Here is a 16,497-nt window from a genome sequence, read left to right on the forward strand (position 1 = left end):
GTACTCTATACGATCTGTCCTAGTTCTTCCAGGATGACATCACATGAGGGATCAAATGGATGTGCAGCTACCCAACCCTGTGTTTTAGTTGGCAGGCAGTACAGACATGTCATCACGGAATACCTGCATCAGTCCAGACATTTTCTAAAAGACAAATGAAAATTTCACAGATCAAAGCTCACTGTTTACTGCTCACTGAGTTGTATATCTTACACTGTACAACATGTAACCCCACAGAGAACAGCCCTGTCATAAACCTTTCTTAGCTGTCATGAGAGAAACCTGTTAAACCCAACGCCTCTAAAACAATTCCTTGGAAATGTTTTAAACCGCTGGAGCAAAAGGCCACTGAAAGGTTTTAATTTATTCATAGAATGAGAAATCTAAGTAGGCCTATGACAGGAATTAAAACCACATGGAACCATGGGTGTGGAACATTCCAGTAATTCTTAAGTGATGTGTCAGTAGATCACTTATACAGGAAAATATACAATCCTCTTTTCTCTTTACTGACATATGTAAAGAAACAATTTGAATAAGATTATAGGATTTGAAGAAAAGTCTGAGATGAATCCCTAATTGTATTTACATGGATTTGATCACCAAATCCCCTCTACAACACTTTTTGCAGTATGAGCACCCAGAGCCCATAGTTCTAGACAGACAGCCCAACCTAACAGAAGCCACATGGCATTTGTAAGTGACCAAGAACTCACCCGTGTGGGAACCAAGTAGCCTGGGGAATCTAGCCACAGTGACAGACCTGACATGTTGAAAAGTGGAGCCAGTCATTTCTCTCCCCATTTCGTGTTTGTGTTTATGACCAAACATACTTAAACGCCGGGCCAAACTCTACAGGGCGAAGCCAGAGTCGTTTTATATAGAAAACACTAAAAGCGCAAACAAGCCGGGATCACGAACACGGGCGTATGAGGGGATATGGGGAGATGGTGTGCGTGTGAGAAGCTGGGCTGTGCCCCAGAGCCCTGTGGAGATAGGGTATACCTGCCAATCCCAGCCTGGCACATTTTACAAGCTGTGGTTTCCCTCCACAAAACCAAGAGATTTTACTATTCCTATATTTTATAACCCTTTTTTTGTTGTTGACTGTAATTCCACACAGCACAGCAGGCCCCTGTTGTCTACAAGCAGATCTGAGTTGGTATCCCAGCCTATCACTTGTTTGAAATAGGATTCAATTGGATGCAGATGAACCAAATACTATCTCATTGTACTTCATGAAACACACATGCTTTTTACAGCTTCTTCCCAATAAAGGAAACAGACCAGAAAAGCTTAAAGGGTTTCTCTGCAAAGCTAGAGTTTCTTTGCACAGTACAGCCAGCCAATTGACTTGTCTGGCAAGACAAAAACCTGAGAAGTTAATGAGCTCCTTCCTGATGTTGACGTGCCTGAAACGCTTACCCTCCAGCAGAGGGCAGCATTCCGTTTTCTTGACGAGGGAGGGAAAGAAAGCGTTTCTGTGACTAATTATTTAACTTTGTTAAGGTGGGACTTACGTGAAAGTAAATGTTAAAGGTAGGATTCGATCTGCCAAGTGGAGGCATGTAAGTAAGGGAATTTTCCCTTAATTCTGCACATATAGGCCTGTTTTATTTTATAACGCTTGTGGTTAATGATGTAGATATGACATGTCAGCTCATTGTTGGGTAGGTTACGATGCTTCAACGTGTCTAAATGCCATGCATTAGGAGTGAAACCCTTGTTCCGGAGTATATGGTATGTAAAATATGTATTGTATGTGGAGCATGTTGCATGTCGGTGGTAAACCCAGATGATGAGGCAGCCAGAGGCCTCAGATGTGCTGGATAGACATGCAAACATGACATGTTATAGAGTAGACCTTTAAACAAGAACCGACTGTGATACATCATTTCCCAGTAAAAAATCATATTGGATGTTGTTTGATTCATGTTGCTGATGATTCTCAGTGACAAAACACAACCCACATTCTTTGGGGGAAACATCAATTTCAAAATCGACTGAGCAAATAATCTAACCTCCAAATTCAATTCCCAGTTTAAAAAAAATCAGTGTACATGCATTGACCAGGCATGGACACCGCAAATAGCAACGTGGGACTTTAATGGCGTGTAGAAATTCCACAGCGCAAGGCAAAGTAACTTGCGGTCGCCGACGCTTTTCGACCCTCTACGGATACCGTACAAAGGCATGTCCCTGTGTCTACAAAAAAAATACTTGACAAGTTGTGAAAGAAAGTTATCTTCACAGTAGAGCACAGATTTTTGTCTCCTGATTTTGGACGAGTGACAGTAAGATATGTAGCTAATACCAAATATGAGGTACTAGTCCAAAATACAGACGACACTAACGCGAAGAAATTGTTTGGTAAGTTTTGCCTGCTAGCTAGCTAACTGTAAACAGTATAATGTGGTCCATTTAGTTTAGCTGACGTTATATAACTGTCTTATTCCAATCGTTGCAGTAACGTGCTATTATCAAATCCGTGACCTGTGAAAAGGAGAGGATGTAATGCTGGACGAAAATAAAAGGTACATAGCCAAATAAATATCCATTTGGCATTGTATCTGTTCACATGTGCTTGTATGTGTGCTTGTAAAGTGAATACGGGTTATTTATAATTGGGTTGTCATTGTAATCAGTCTGTCTGTACTGGGCTGTGATATGTCTGCTGTACTCTCCTCAGCATTGAGGAGGAACGGTCCCCTGGAGAGAGAGGCTTGCTCCACCTCTGGAGAGGCTGCAGTGGGAATGTAAGCCCAGAGTGTCCGCTCCTGTCTCGCCCTGTCCTGCAGGTTTCCCTGGGGGCCTGTCATGGACTTCTGTTGGCCGAGGGTGAGGCTGCCATTCTGGGGGGGGGGGGCGGGGGGGGCTGGGGGGGTGACCCACATATCAATCATGTTGCAGTAAGCTTATATGCTATCTGCTCGTCTCCTCCTCTTCCCCAGGTGGGCTGGTGTACAGCTGGGGTGACCTGTCCTGGAGGCAGGGGCTGAGGGTCCCCCCAGCAGCACCCCTACACGAGGACACCCTGACAGGCCAGTGGGTCGTGTCGGTGGCTGCCGGGAGCTTCCATAGTGGGGCAGTCACAGAGGAAGGGGCGGTCTACATGTGGGGGGAGAATAACTATGGCCAGTGTGGCGTGTCGGAGAGGGGCCTGCTTCCAGAGCCGACCCTCGTCAGCGTGCTGGACTCGGACAGCGTCCCGCCTCAGGTGGTCAGAGTAACGGAGCTGTCCTGTGGAGAGCAGCACACTCTGGCGCTGTCTGTTCAGCGTGAGGTGTGGGCTTGGGGAAGTGGCTGCCAGCTGGGTCTTGTCTCCAAGACCTTCCCTGTCTTGAGGCCCCAGAAGGTGGAGCACCTGTCAGGGAGGCATGTGATACAGCTGGCCTGTGGGGCGTTCCACAGCCTGGCCCTGGTTCGAAGTCTACCTTCCCAGGACTACGTTACCCAGAAGTCCTCGGACAAGTGTGGACAGTGTAAGCAGCTGCTGAACTCCCATACTGACTATGAGGACCACAGCATCATCTCTGACAGCCACTACTGCCCGCTGGGGGTGGAACTGGAATCAGGCCGGTGGTCAAGACAGTCGACCCCAAAAGAGAGACTTGCGGCCTGCCGTCTCCCTCATAGCGACAGCCAATACCCTGAATCAGTCCCAGGCCAAGCCCAGGGCCGAGTACAGGCTTTGGTTCAAAATACACATTTAGGTTGCCCCGACTCTGACTCTGACTCAGACTCTGCTCAGTTCTCGTTGTCTGTTTCGCCATACCTTCTTGAAGAGGCCTCTCAGTCCCCTTCCACAGAGTCTAACAGAGATTCCACACCAGAGCCCCCTCCACAGGAAGATGGCAGCCCTGGAGCTCAGACAGACACCACAGATTCCCCTCCTCAGAGAACCAAACTCTTTTCTGATGATTACGAGCTCAAAGGCTTCTGTAGTAGACTCTCCGATCCCTTATTGGCTGAGCTGACTGACTGCACTACTGGAGAGGCACTCTTTGATGGACGCCTTTCTTCAAGTTATGAGGAGCCCTCTCCTGTAAGGACCCCCTCCAGCCTGTATGGATCTGCCCAGGGTCCAGGGAGTGTGTCTGGGGGGTGGCAGGGCAGGAACAAGGCTCAAGGTGGGCGTCGGTGTGTGGAGGAGAGCTTTCAGGGCAAGAAGAGCGCCAGTCTGGCTGACATACTGCTGGAGGATGCTACAGCAGCCAATAGGAGGAGATCTCTCCCAGGAGCATTCTCTCATGGTATTCAGTTAAACGTTTATCTATTGGTCTCCTATACGGAACTTCATTAATGTATTTTAAGGTTTCAAATAGCCAAATAGTCAAATGTGGTCTTATCCAGTTAGAAACTTTTTTTTTTTTTTGCATTTCTGCACTTTCAGTTCATGTCCTAGACCACTCCTTGTGTTTCATTCCATAGATCGGATGTATTAAAGACTCTTACTTCCTCAAATTTAAATCTAAATGTCTAAATGGACACTTCTCAAATTTCTCAACTGTTTCTCAACTGTCCGACCCTCTGGGCAGCATCGCCAGTTCTGCCCAGAGGGAAGTGCCGAAGGGGCAGGGGGAACGGGCCGGCGCCTGGTGTGGACAAGGCTGAAGAGCAGCTGCCCTCCCTGGCCAACGAGGTGTGGAGCTGGGGCAGGGGCCAGGAGGGTCAGCTGGGCCACGGAGACCACATGCCCAGGTCGGACCAACACACGCACATATACGGCCCATACATGTGAATAGTTGCTCAGACTGAAATATGCCCATGTCTTTCCAGGCTCCAGCCCCTGTGTATAAAGACTCTAAACGAAGAGGAGGTTGTTAGGGTGGCCGCAGGGACATATCATTCTGTGGCCATCACTGCAAAATGCCAGGTAACACACACACACACATAGAAACACACATGGTGCTCTCACACGTACATTATTGGACACGTTATTTCGTTTCTACTCCTACATCTGACCAAATCGAATTAGTTCTGAAGGCAGAGGCATCAGATTTAATGGGGCTGCTGTATTTTATAAAACATCATTTCTCATAGGTCTTCAGCTGGGGCAGCAACATGAGTGGCCAGCTAGGACACATGATGAGTCCTACCACTCGCCCTCAACAGGCCAAGGTACCCTACCCCACTGTGTTATCACACGTGTATTCCTCTACCCTGGCCACTGTGTGTACAGTACGTGTGCATGACTGACCAGCTCTGTGTGTCTCCTGCGGGCCACCGTAGATCTCAGAGGGGATCCGTGTGTGGGATGTGGCGGCGGGTCAGAGCCACTCCCTGTTCCTGGCGGACGGCGACTGCATCCAGCCCGTGCTCTGCTACGGCGGACAGCGGGACTCCCCGAGGTCAGTGCAGGGGTCACCTCCCAGGTCACGGGAGAGGTCGTCCGCCAGAGGAGAGATGCACACAGTCAGACCGATCCTGCTGCCCTTCTGCATGGACGTGAGTACCCGATCGGTGGGCCGCGTTGAGGACGTGATGCCCAGGCAGATGCCTGTGTTTGGTGCCACAGAGACGGCCTGGCTGTGTAACGTGCTTGCTGGCGCTGCAGATGGGCTACGTGAGCAGCGTGGGCTGCGGCGGGCAGAGCTGCGCGGCGCTGGCGGACCACAACGTGATGGGGTTCATCGGCGGCATCCACGAGCTGGCCGCCTCGGAAAGGAAGTCCTACTGCAGGCTCGCCGACGTCCACAAACGCGTGCTCTGTCCGCTGCTCAAAAGAGGTGAGATGAGGAGAGGTTCTTCACAGTGTCGTCATCGTCGCACTCCAAACAGTAGTTTATCAAATCAAAGGGGCATTCTATTTGTGTAGCCCTTTTTAGAAACAATGTCACAGCAAGGGCTTCACAAGGGCTCAAATAAGACGTGGATATCTGTCAGATAGGAAGAGACCTCATGAGGAGCTATTCAGTGAGGGATCCCCTCCTCCAGAGATGGTTATGTTCCTCTTCTGCCTTGGCCCTGCAGTGTGCTCGACCTTGGGCCCGTGCAGCCAGCTCTTCCAGACTCTGGGGGACAGTTTCAGTCACCTGTGTCAGCTGACAGGACAGCACTCTGTGTCCCTCACTTCCTTCCTGCGTCACGCCCAGAACCGTGACATCACAGGCCTGCTCCTCCTCCAGCACTCTGCGCTCTTCCTGAATACTTACAAAGAGTGAGTACACACCTGCTACCGATGAGGACAAAAGTAGCACAACCAAGCACACAGCAAATCTCTCTCACAGCCTCTTCTATGGCCAGTCTAAAGTGATCTTTTGTCTAAAACTGGAGAACTTACTCTCTCCTTTCCTCCCTCTTCATCTGTCCCCTCTCCCTGCCCCCTCCCTCTCCAGATACTGTGGTTCAGTTGGCAACTTCCAGGTAATGGGAGGCTTCCAGGCCATCACAAAGCTCTCTGTGTAAGACGTGGTGTTCTTCCACTTTAACCCAGTCTATTCAGACGGATCGTCTCCCGTCACGAAAGCCCTCATTTGCCATCTCACTCCTGTCTTCTGCTCCCCCCTTCTCCTTCCCGTTCCTGCTCCCAGGGAGTGTTTCGGTAAGAAGCTGGAGTTGCTGAGGCAGCTGTCAGACAGCCCAGAGAAGGTCCTGCTGGGGGATCTGCTGGTGTCTCTGTGCTACATGCCTCTGGAGCAGCTCCACCAGTACAGCAGGCTGCTGCTCAAGCTGGCCACCTGCTTCGACGTGGTGCGTGCTCCGAGTCCCCCCCCCCACCCCCCCCCCCCTGCCTCGTGTCTCTGATGACTGCATGGGAGCCGTTTTTAATTTGCTTGACGATGACATCTTTTAATTGCTTTCGAATTATGCACTCAGCACATACACATTGCCCGAAGTATATAATTATTGTTATTATATTAAATAAATGATCAGTCATGGGAGATGACGGTTATGTTAGTGAAGTTCCTCTCCTACGTGGTGAGAAGCAGCGATGACTCATACTGTGTTTGCGTGGGGGAGCAGAACACGGAAGCCTACCAGCGCCTCCAGGAGGGCTGCTCGGGGTACGAGGACCTGTCCAACAGCCTGCGGAGGAAGAGGAAGGAGGCCGAGAACACCTGCCTCTTCTGGAAGACCTTCTCAGGAAGGACCACGGTGAGTGGTATCAACTCCTCCCACTCATGGCTTCATTACCATGGCTCATTACAATAACGTACTGGTTGTCAAGGTGACTTCATGACTTCAAAGTGATTCAAAGGGCCCTAGGGTTAGGACTGGCTTCCCCCCCCCCCCCCCCCCCCCCCACAAACGGTGTGTGTTGTCTCCCCCTCATACTGACCGAAGCCTTGTCTGGCTCATGGAGTAAAGGTGGATGTTGTGTTGTTCTGTCTCCGTTCCTCCTCCCCCTCACAGGACTCTCTCCGCCTGCCCCTACGTCGCCTGTTGTGTGAGACCAGCAACAAGTCCCTGACCCTGCAGAACGCCGGCAGGTTCTCCGTCAACTGGTTCATCCTTTTCAACGACGCCCTAGTCCACGCGCAGGTGAGGCCCTCAGGAGTCGCCGGGGGCGTGCAAGGGCGAGCTTGCCTGCAGCGCTGAGACACGGCAGTAAAAAGCTGACTGGAAATAACATTGTAGGGCCATTCTTCCTGAGATATTTTGTTGTGACTGAGCTGCATGTTGTGTTTGTCTCTTGTTCTATCAGGGCACCATCCCCTCTAAGGGCTTTGTAAGTACTTCATGTTCAGTTCCATACCTAGCTGTCAGCTTTGCAGTTGTCTACCCAGTTTTCTGTCGCCTCCCACCTTTGTGGTCCTTTGTTGTCGGTATGGGTGTGTTTGTCGAAGCTAGGTGTGGGTTTGAGAACGGAGCTGGTTTTAGTAGCTCAAAGCTCCCGTAAGTGACGCACGGTATTTACTCAGCAAACACCCGAACTGGAGCTGCAGGATGAGTTCCAACACGATATGTGAAGGCGAGCTCGCTGTACCATGATTATTAAAATCCTACTTAATTCTGGTCCGGCGCTGCTGTGTTCACTGTCGTTCGGCCGTTTTACAATAGGCCATGTTGTGCAGTGTCGCTAAGTTCTTAATCTGTCTGATTTCCTTTTCAGAATGTAGGCTGATGGTTTATTTGAGGCCAGACAGACCCCGAATGGTGAAAGTGATGGGAGTGAATGCCCCTGTGCAGCAGAACACCTTGTTGTATCTGTGTCCCTGCTCCAACCCTTTGATGGCTGCTCTGCAGTCTGCTGCGTTACCGTGGCGAGAGGCTGCTTCCCCCGTCTGTCTGTGTGTTTGTGTCTGGAGTGTGTCTGCTGCGCTCTCCTTGCCTTTGATGCGTTGTGCCAATATCTTTGATCCGACGTGACAAATAAACTGCCATAAGCGGTGATTCGCCTTTGGTGTCGAGACAGAATCCCATTAAACCCTCTCTGGTACTGGCACTGTTTCTCGTGATTAAACTTTGGTGAAATGCCACTGTTTTAAAACTTTTCCTAATTGACAGACATGACTTGTTTTGAGAACACCCTCCCCCAAACTGTTGTGGGAGGGGATCTCACCACCTGATTGGCCATTGAAAAGTGATGTGTTGTCAAAGCAGCTGTGTGGGTTTGAGCCACTTCCCAATTTTAGGCCATAATCACATTAGTGGAAAGTCAAGAAATGACTGTTACTTCACTAAGATTAGCAGGTTTCACTATCGTTCACACTTACCAACCCTCCCAAGCAGATCCTTTACAAAGGGGAACAAGAGGCCCAATCCACTAGCTAGGCACAGATTTATTGTCGGCAGTTGAGCGAATTTCATGTCTTTGCGAAGGAACTGTGGAATTCCACGTTTATTCTTCTGTTGCAAACCACAAGGTTATAGCTACACAGCCAGACTATTGTGACAGAAAGGATTATGTTGTATAAGGCCATGTGCCCTTGCACAAATTGCACAAGTGCAAGATGATGAATAATAGTGATGTTTGAGAACGTTAGCGGTAATAGTTTTTGCTGTAGATGTTGTTTTGAAATCCTAACTCGTGTCTCCCCTCAGTTCTCCTCGCACCACGTGTACCCTCTGGCCATCCTGTGGGTGGAGCCTGTTACCCAGGAAACCAGCAGCCTGTGAGTCCTCTAGTCTTAGGTTCTACAGGCCTACTGTGGGTTGTGTTTACCAGTTTGTGTGTCTGACTTTGAGCTTTTCTGTCCACCGAAATACTGCTGCACCTATGATCTTCTGGTGTCCTTTCTATTTGCACTATACTGTATATAGCTTTGAAGGAAAGTGTCTGCTAAATTAATAAAATGTATAAGGTAAATGTAATGTTAAAGTATTTTGTGCTCTACCAGGTATGGCATTAAGGTGACCACACCAGAGGAGAGTTTCACACTGCTAGCTACCTCACCTCAGGAAAAGGTAAAGCTAGAACTAGTCTGGACAACCCCTTCTTTAAGGTTTAACCTTGACGTGCAAGTCACATGACTCTGAGTTACCTAACTCTCCTGTACGTGTGTGTGCTTCTCTGCAGGCAAAGTGGCTGCGTGCCCTGAACCAGGCTGTGGAACAGCAGGTTGTGATGGGGGACAGGGTGGGGGTGGGGGGCGTCCCCGCCGTGGCGCGCTCTGCCTCTTACACCTTCACCAGGGAGGGCCGTCTGAAGGACGCCACCTACAGCGGGCGCTGGCTCACTGCCACGCCCCACGGCAGGTCGGTCGCACACACGGAAGTCCCTCGCGCCATCCTAAAATATGTATTTTTTTTGTCTTCTTCTTACTTCTTCTGATGACATCTAATCGTGTTTCAGGGGGACTATGAAGTGGCCAGATGGGAGAACATACACAGGAACATTTAGAAAGGGATTGGAGGATGGGTGAGCTAGATTAGTACAATGTCAGAAGATATCCACCACTGTTGACTCTTGGTTAGGACCTCGCATTCTCCTAGATGTTAATCATTAATTAGTTCAGTGGTTCTCAATCCTGGTCCTCGGGCCCCCCTGCCCTGCATGTTTTATATATTTCCCTGCTCCAACACACCTGATTCAAATAAATGGGTAACCCTGATAACGACCCATTCATTTCAATCAGGTGTGTTGGAGCAGGGAAACGTCTAAAACATGCAGGGCAGGGGGGCCCGAGGACCAGGATTGGGAACCACTGAATTAGTTAATCATCTACAGGAGGACTGTTAGTGCTAGCACTGATAGTGTCATCCATTGTTGCGTTGGTGTGTTTCTCCCTGGCTGGTAGCTATGGAGACTGTCTGATGCCCAACAAGCTGATGAACAAGCCTGATCGTTACCTTGGCCAGTGGAAGGAGGGCAGAATCCATGGTTTTGGGACCTACAGGTCAGCCTACCTGCCTGTCTGTGTCTGCATGTATGCATGCCTGTCTGCATGCCTGTCTACATGCCTGCCTGCCTGTCTGCATGCGTGTGTCAAACGCAATCCTAGTAAATGCCTAGTGTGCATGACTGAGTATTTCAGGTGTAACAGTGGAGTGTGCTGTACCTGGCTAGGTATGCCTCCGGGGAGGTGTACGAGGGTTCCTTCCACGACACGCTGCGTCAGGGCCACGGCATGCTGAGCAGCGGCAAGCTGGCTCGCTCCTCCTCCAGCGTGTTCGTCGGCCAATGGCTGCAGGACAAGAGGACCGGCTACGGTGTCTTTGATGACATCACAAAGTAGGTCCCACATCTCCAGGACGGGTCCGGTCCCTACCCACACACAATCTCCCAGTAGCTTCCTACAGCTAAGATTCATGTTTTTTTTTTTTTTAACTAGCCAGTGGGTTCACTCTTGGTATGATTTCAAACACTGTGTGACGTGTGAGTCCGGTGTTAAACTCCCATATGTTGTCTCAGAGGTGAGAAGTACATGGGCATGTGGCTGGAAGACCTGCGCCAGGGCAGCGCTGTGGTGGTCACCCAGTTTGGGTTGTACTACGAGGGCACCTTCGGCAACAACAAGATGACAGTGAGTGCGAATGCAAAGAGGGGATGTTTTCATGAGAGGTGAAGAATGGTCTGCCTCATGTGCGGTGACTGCGTGTGTGTGACTCACCCTCAGGGCACCAGCCTCCTGGTGGTCGACGACGATACTTCATTCCAGGGAGAGTTCTCCGACGACTGGATACTCAATGGGAAGGTACTAGAAGATGCTGGGGAAGTTGTAGATGAAGGATGCAATGTACCATTGTGGTATTGCACACTAGTCTATATGGAATATTCTCACTTTTCCTATCTTACTCTTTCTTTTTCATTCATTCATTCACTCCAAACACACACGTGTGCGCCTCATCCTTTCAGGGCACCTTGTCCATGCCTAACGGGGATCATATTGAGGGTCAGTTCAGTGGAGAGTGGGCCACGGGACTGAAGATAGAGGGCAGGTACACTAAGCCCAACCTCTACATGACAGAGAGGAGAGAGAGGGCCTGTGAGCTGTAAGTACAGACTGGTGTGTTTGTGTGCGGGCAGGGGGTTATGTGTTCATTGTGATAATGCACGTGTGTGTGTGTGCCTACATGCGTATGCTTATCTGTAACTGTGTGTGTGTAGTAAATTGGGTCGCTTGGCAGTGCCTGCTGATCAGAAGTGGAAGTCCGTGTTTGAGGAGTGTTGGAGAAGGCTGGACTGTGACTCACCGGGCCAAGGGGACACGAAGAGGGCCTGGGAGAAAATAGCTGTCACACTCACCACAGGTCACAGAAACAGGTAAAGAACACACACACACAAACAGATTCAGACATTTCCACACAGATGCACGTAACGGGTGTGTGTATGTGTAGTCCGGAGTTGTTGAGTCGTAGTCAGAGGATGACCCTGGAGCAGCTGGAGGTCATCCCTCAGCACGTCGGCCCGGTCACCACCGCCCACTACAACAGCATCAGGCGCTACCTCTCCAAGGTCCTGCCCTGCCCTCTCACACACCACCTCTCCAAGGTACCACGCCAGCTTTGTGGCCCGGTGATTAACGCCTGTCTTCCGCCGGCCCTCCCCAGGCGTGTGAGACCCCCCTGCACCCTCTGGGCTGCTTGCTGGAGACCCTGGTGACTGCGTACAGGATGACCTATGTGGGGGTGGGCTCCAACAGACGGCTGCTGTGCCAGGCCGTGGAGGAGATCAGGTCCTACCTCACACGCATCTTCCAGCTCGTCAGGTACACGGCCAGAGGACTCTACGCTGCTCTGCTTTCTTCTGTGCCCTGCCCTGCCCTGCTCTGCTCATCGATGGTATACACAGGGATATCCTTCACTGCTCCCAGGGGTAACCCGTTTCTCCTGGTGTCTCCAGGTTCCTGTTCCCAGACCTCCCAGAGGAGGGGACCTTCATCCCAGAGTGTTCCTCCTCCCCAGCCTCCAGCCAGCCAGGGTGGCTGGGGTCTCCTGTTCCCCTGACAGAGGCTGGCCAGCAGGGGTGAGTCTGCCCTACAGAGCCTGACTGTGCGGAAGGAATGACTGTGCGAGACTGTGATGATGACTGAGGCAGATATACCTTACTAGAAGTCTAGAGCAGTGGTTCTCAACCCTGGTCCTCAAGTACCCCCTGTCCTGCATGTTTGAGATATTTCCCTGTTCCAACACACCTGATTCAAATGAATGGTCGTTAGCAGGCTTCTGCGTAACTAGATAACGACCCATTCATTTGAATCAGGTGTGTTGGAGCAGGGAAACATCTAAAACATGCAGGACAGGAGGTACTTGAGGACCAGGGTTGAGAACCACTGCTCTAGAGTATAATACGATTCCACACCTCTCTTGTCTTGTGACCACCCCCCCCCATTCCTCTCTCCCCGGGGTCCCCCCTCCTCTAGCTGTGTGGTGAGCAGCTCCAGCCTGCTGCTGCCCGTGCTTCTGCCCCGCCTCTACCCCCCCCTCTTCACCCTCTACTGCCTCCACCAGGAGAGGCAGGAGGCCGACTACTGGGACTGTGTCATCCGCCTCAACAAGCAGTCTGACCAGGCCCTGCTCGCCTTCCTTGGGGTGCAGGAGTGAGTCACGACACACACACACACACACCTGGTTGGATCACACTGTGTTTGATGAGACCTTGCCTGACCCCCCCCCCCCCTCATGGTGACTATTGTGTATGGTGTTGTAGGAGGTTCTGGCCGGTGTCTGTCTCTGTGCTGGGGGAGCAGAAACAGGTGAGCCCCACCCGGCTAGTCCAGCCTCCTCCGCTCCTCATCCGACCCTCCAGTTCCACAGGTCCCCCTCTGCCTTCTGTCTCTGCTGCTGGAGACTCTGCTACCCAAGTGCTCACCCCCCCCCCCCCAACACACACCAACACATATCATCCTCCTCAATCCTTCTCCTCCTCCCCCTGCTCCGGCTGGTCCGGATGTCAGATCCTCTTTAGCAACTGCAGGACATCTGGGAGCTGCTTCGCTGGGCTTGGGGCCTCATTCTACAAGACACACCGCACTATCATAGTCCTCTTATATAAGTTAATGTCCTGATCTCATCGGCCAGTGACTGTAAACAAACGAACGAAGGGGAAAAAAGCACAGGGTCGTGTCAGGGAAGTTTTTGTTTGTCAGTAAGATACAGATTAGAAGAATGCTACAATATTACATTTCCTGGGGAGTAATGTTTGCTCGTGCCTGTTTTTCAAACCCTTTTCCTGTCCACTCCCAGGTCCTCTCCAGCACTAGAGACGCTTGCTTCGCCTCTGCTGTGGAGACCCTTCAGCAGCTCAGGTAAACACACTCTGGTCCAGTGTTGCTGCTACGTTACCGTCAGAACCTATTATGTTACATTCCTCTCTTCTCTCCCCGTAGTACCACATTCACTCCATCAGACAAGCTGCTGGTGATCCACCTAACCTTCAGAGAGCTGAAACAGGAAGTACAAACCCTCCTGGATGGGAACTTCCTGTTGTCCATGGACGACCTCCTCCCCCTCTCCCTGTACGTGGTGCTCAGAGCCAGGTATGACCTCATCGTCATCATCCAGAGGAACTGTCCGAGGTGGATGTGGTGTGCTGTGAGGACGTGGGTCTGGTGATGCTGACGTCGTTCCCACTGTGCAGGATCAGAAACCTGGGGGCCGAGGTGAGCCTGATTGAGGACCTGATGGAGCCGTGTTTACAGCACGGAGAGCTGGGCCTCATGTTCACCACACTCCAGGTACACCACACCTTACACGCACACCTATTACATATCTACGTATACTGGATACAATAAACAACAACACAGAATACAGTGAAAAACAGAGACCCGCCAGCTAGCTGGATTAGAGCTCTGGTTTCAGATGATCAGTGTGAGTACTTTGTTTACAAAGTCATTGTGGTTCTCTTGTCTTGTGTGTCTATGTGTCTGTCAAGGCTTGCTATGTCCACATCCAGCGGGAGAAGACCACATAATGAGGGGTAGGAACCAGGGGGGGGGGGGGGGGGGGGTCTCCTGGCATCAGACTGTGTCTGGGAGGTACAAGCTCTAATGATCTCACAACATTGTACACTGACTACTTACTATGTCCACAACCACATGGAGACGTGAACCAAGACAAGGCAGTTGGATGGTAGATATTGAATGTTTCTGCTCTACCTTGGTGAACCAGGGAGACCTGAGAAGAACCCGATAGCTCCTGTCTCTATACTGCCTCTCTCCATCACAACTCGACTGTTTTGGCCCTCCATAGGGACCATCGATTTATGACTAAGCTAGAATTAAGTTCAATTTCCTCCAGTGGCTTGATCACTGGTTACATAATAGTTATGTAAATGTTGATTTGGGTGTGGCCAGACTCATTCTAAAGGGAGTTACGACGGAACGTTGAGTTATCTTAAAGGGATAGATCATGAAAAGCTCAAAACAATGGAAAATGTTTACTATTTAAAACTTTTATGAACAGAAACATATGGGAAGTGTCTACTATGCTGCAATTTTATTTTTTGAATTGAATTTATTTTTTCTAATGTATAGACTAACAATGTTTTTCACTCATCTTAAATGACAGTGGATTGTAACTGCGTGTTAACTACTGTACTAAAGTATCAATAGAGGAGATGGACTGCTTATAAATGCTGCCAATTCATGTTTTATATATATATATATATATATATATATATATATATATATATATATATAAGAATTTATATATATGTCAAGCTACTGCGCACATTTAAAACAGTTTTGCAATATTCTTGAAGATATTTTCAGATATTTGATTCAAGCATCCAATTTGTGTGTGTGCTTGTGTGAGTGCGATTGCGTGTGTGTGAATGTGTGCTGCTGGTTGCTTTGTGCGGTGAGTGTGTGTGTGTGAGTGACTTAGATCAAACTTGACACGGCAAGCATTTCACCAGGCGTTATTAGTGTGTGACTGATAATCCTGAGCGGTTTAGAGACACGGTTCATCCAGAGACAGAGTTCCTGAGGGAGGGATCCTGATCTGGTCTCTGGTCTGTGGCACCTTTGTCTCCCTGGCATCCTGACTGTCCAGTCCCGCAACTGTTTCAATTCAGTCCTTGTTTAGGCATTAATGTATATTCATGAAGTGATGAGGGATTACCTATCTATTTGACTGATGATCTGATTTTTAGTACAAATGTAGGATTCCGAAAATAAATTAATCCATGTGTTTATATTGCTTTCATGGCAGTGTGCTGTTTGAGATTTCTAAAGCTTGAAGTTAACCGCACCTTTCGAGGAGATGTTACTGTGTTCCTGCTCAAACTGTTAACTTATGTCTGTTGTAACTGTATGAAAACATGTACCCAGCCAGACTGAGGCCTCAGTCTTTTGTCTTCTGCTCCTGATTTTTACAGATTGTCCATCATCATGTGTTGGTCTTAAACCATGGTGAATTTCACAGATGCTTGTACAGTGCACTTGCCTCAATGAACAGGCACATTTGATTGAACACTGAATATTATGTTGTTGTTTTTTTACTCACAGCTGCTTTATACTGTAACCACTGTTTGAAAGTTAAGAAATTATTGATAAATTAATGGGTTGTGTTGGTTGATTTACTGACAAATGGATGAAATGGTCACTTTCAAAATAGAAATAAAATGAATGACCAAGACCAGAAACATCTCCTTGCCTTTTGCTCTTACAACATGTTCTCCTTGCTTCCCTGTGTTTGTTGTGAGTCATAAATAGGCCTTATATTGGACAAGCTCCAGAATTGAGTTGTGTTAGTGTGTGACCTCATGGAAGTGTATTACTGGTAGTGGTGGAATTAAAGACTGTAGTGTGTATGTTTGTTTGGTGGTGGTGGTAAGGGTCTTAGTGACTGCTGGAAGGAGGATCAGGATTAACAGTGTGAGGGGGAGTGACCCTGAGGGTTCTCCAACTCCCACAGTGGAGAGGAAGAGACATCTGGGCCAATCCATAATCTCCCAGGAGCTGTCGGTGAGGGCGACCTCCTGAACTCCACAGTCACGTAAACCTGGGGGGTTTACAGCTTGTGTTGCTTACAGTAAATGTTGCTTTGTTGAGAGTGTTAATTCTTCTATAATGTCGACGGATTAACCATAATTAATTTGGTGTTGCCATGTTAGTTACTCATCAGATTAAAACAGATTTCAGTGTTTACGTTTCGACTTTAAAATGA

At 49.4% G+C, this 16,497-nt stretch overlaps 1 protein-coding gene across 2 annotated transcripts; it reads left to right on the forward strand.

The window, feature by feature from the left end:
* Positions 1-2,194: 2,194 nt before the first annotated feature.
* On the forward strand, positions 2,195-15,983 carry als2a (alsin Rho guanine nucleotide exchange factor ALS2 a). 2 transcript variants are annotated; one of them, XM_062456783.1, is made up of 34 exons: positions 2,195-2,370; positions 2,468-2,534; positions 2,690-2,838; positions 2,952-4,253; positions 4,539-4,701; positions 4,780-4,876; positions 5,044-5,121; positions 5,233-5,448; positions 5,558-5,729; positions 5,974-6,160; positions 6,339-6,404; positions 6,534-6,693; positions 6,967-7,098; positions 7,357-7,485; positions 7,649-7,672; positions 8,989-9,059; positions 9,285-9,351; positions 9,464-9,642; positions 9,740-9,805; positions 10,185-10,283; positions 10,454-10,618; positions 10,799-10,910; positions 11,004-11,081; positions 11,243-11,379; positions 11,495-11,650; positions 11,725-11,842; positions 11,938-12,095; positions 12,230-12,352; positions 12,750-12,926; positions 13,037-13,082; positions 13,573-13,634; positions 13,716-13,865; positions 13,967-14,063; positions 14,261-15,983. In XM_062456783.1, the coding sequence occupies exons 2-34, from the start codon at positions 2,515-2,517 to the stop codon at positions 14,297-14,299; spliced, it is 4,995 nt and encodes a 1,664-aa protein (XP_062312767.1). In that variant the 5' UTR covers positions 2,195-2,370; positions 2,468-2,514; the 3' UTR covers positions 14,300-15,983. The 2 variants fall into 2 exon arrangements, with proteins under 2 accessions (XP_062312767.1, XP_062312768.1); XM_062456784.1 differs by lacking the exon at positions 7,649-7,672 and having other exon boundaries at positions 2,196-2,370.
* The last annotated feature ends 514 nt before the right edge of the window (positions 15,984-16,497 follow it).

Source organism: Osmerus eperlanus, chromosome 3 (assembly GCF_963692335.1).
Source record: "Osmerus eperlanus chromosome 3, fOsmEpe2.1, whole genome shotgun sequence".
NCBI lineage: Eukaryota > Metazoa > Chordata > Actinopteri > Osmeriformes > Osmeridae > Osmerus > Osmerus eperlanus.

Excerpts from the sequence above, each read along its gene's own strand:
- als2a (XM_062456783.1), top strand. The coding sequence starts at position 2,515 with ATGCTGGACGAAAATAAAAG. Across the intron at positions 6,694-6,966 it reads TGGCCACCTGCTTCGACGTG|AACACGGAAGCCTACCAGCG; the intron begins GTGCGTGCTCCG and ends GTGGGGGAGCAG. Across the intron at positions 7,673-8,988 it reads CCATCCCCTCTAAGGGCTTT|TTCTCCTCGCACCACGTGTA; the intron begins GTAAGTACTTCA and ends GTCTCCCCTCAG.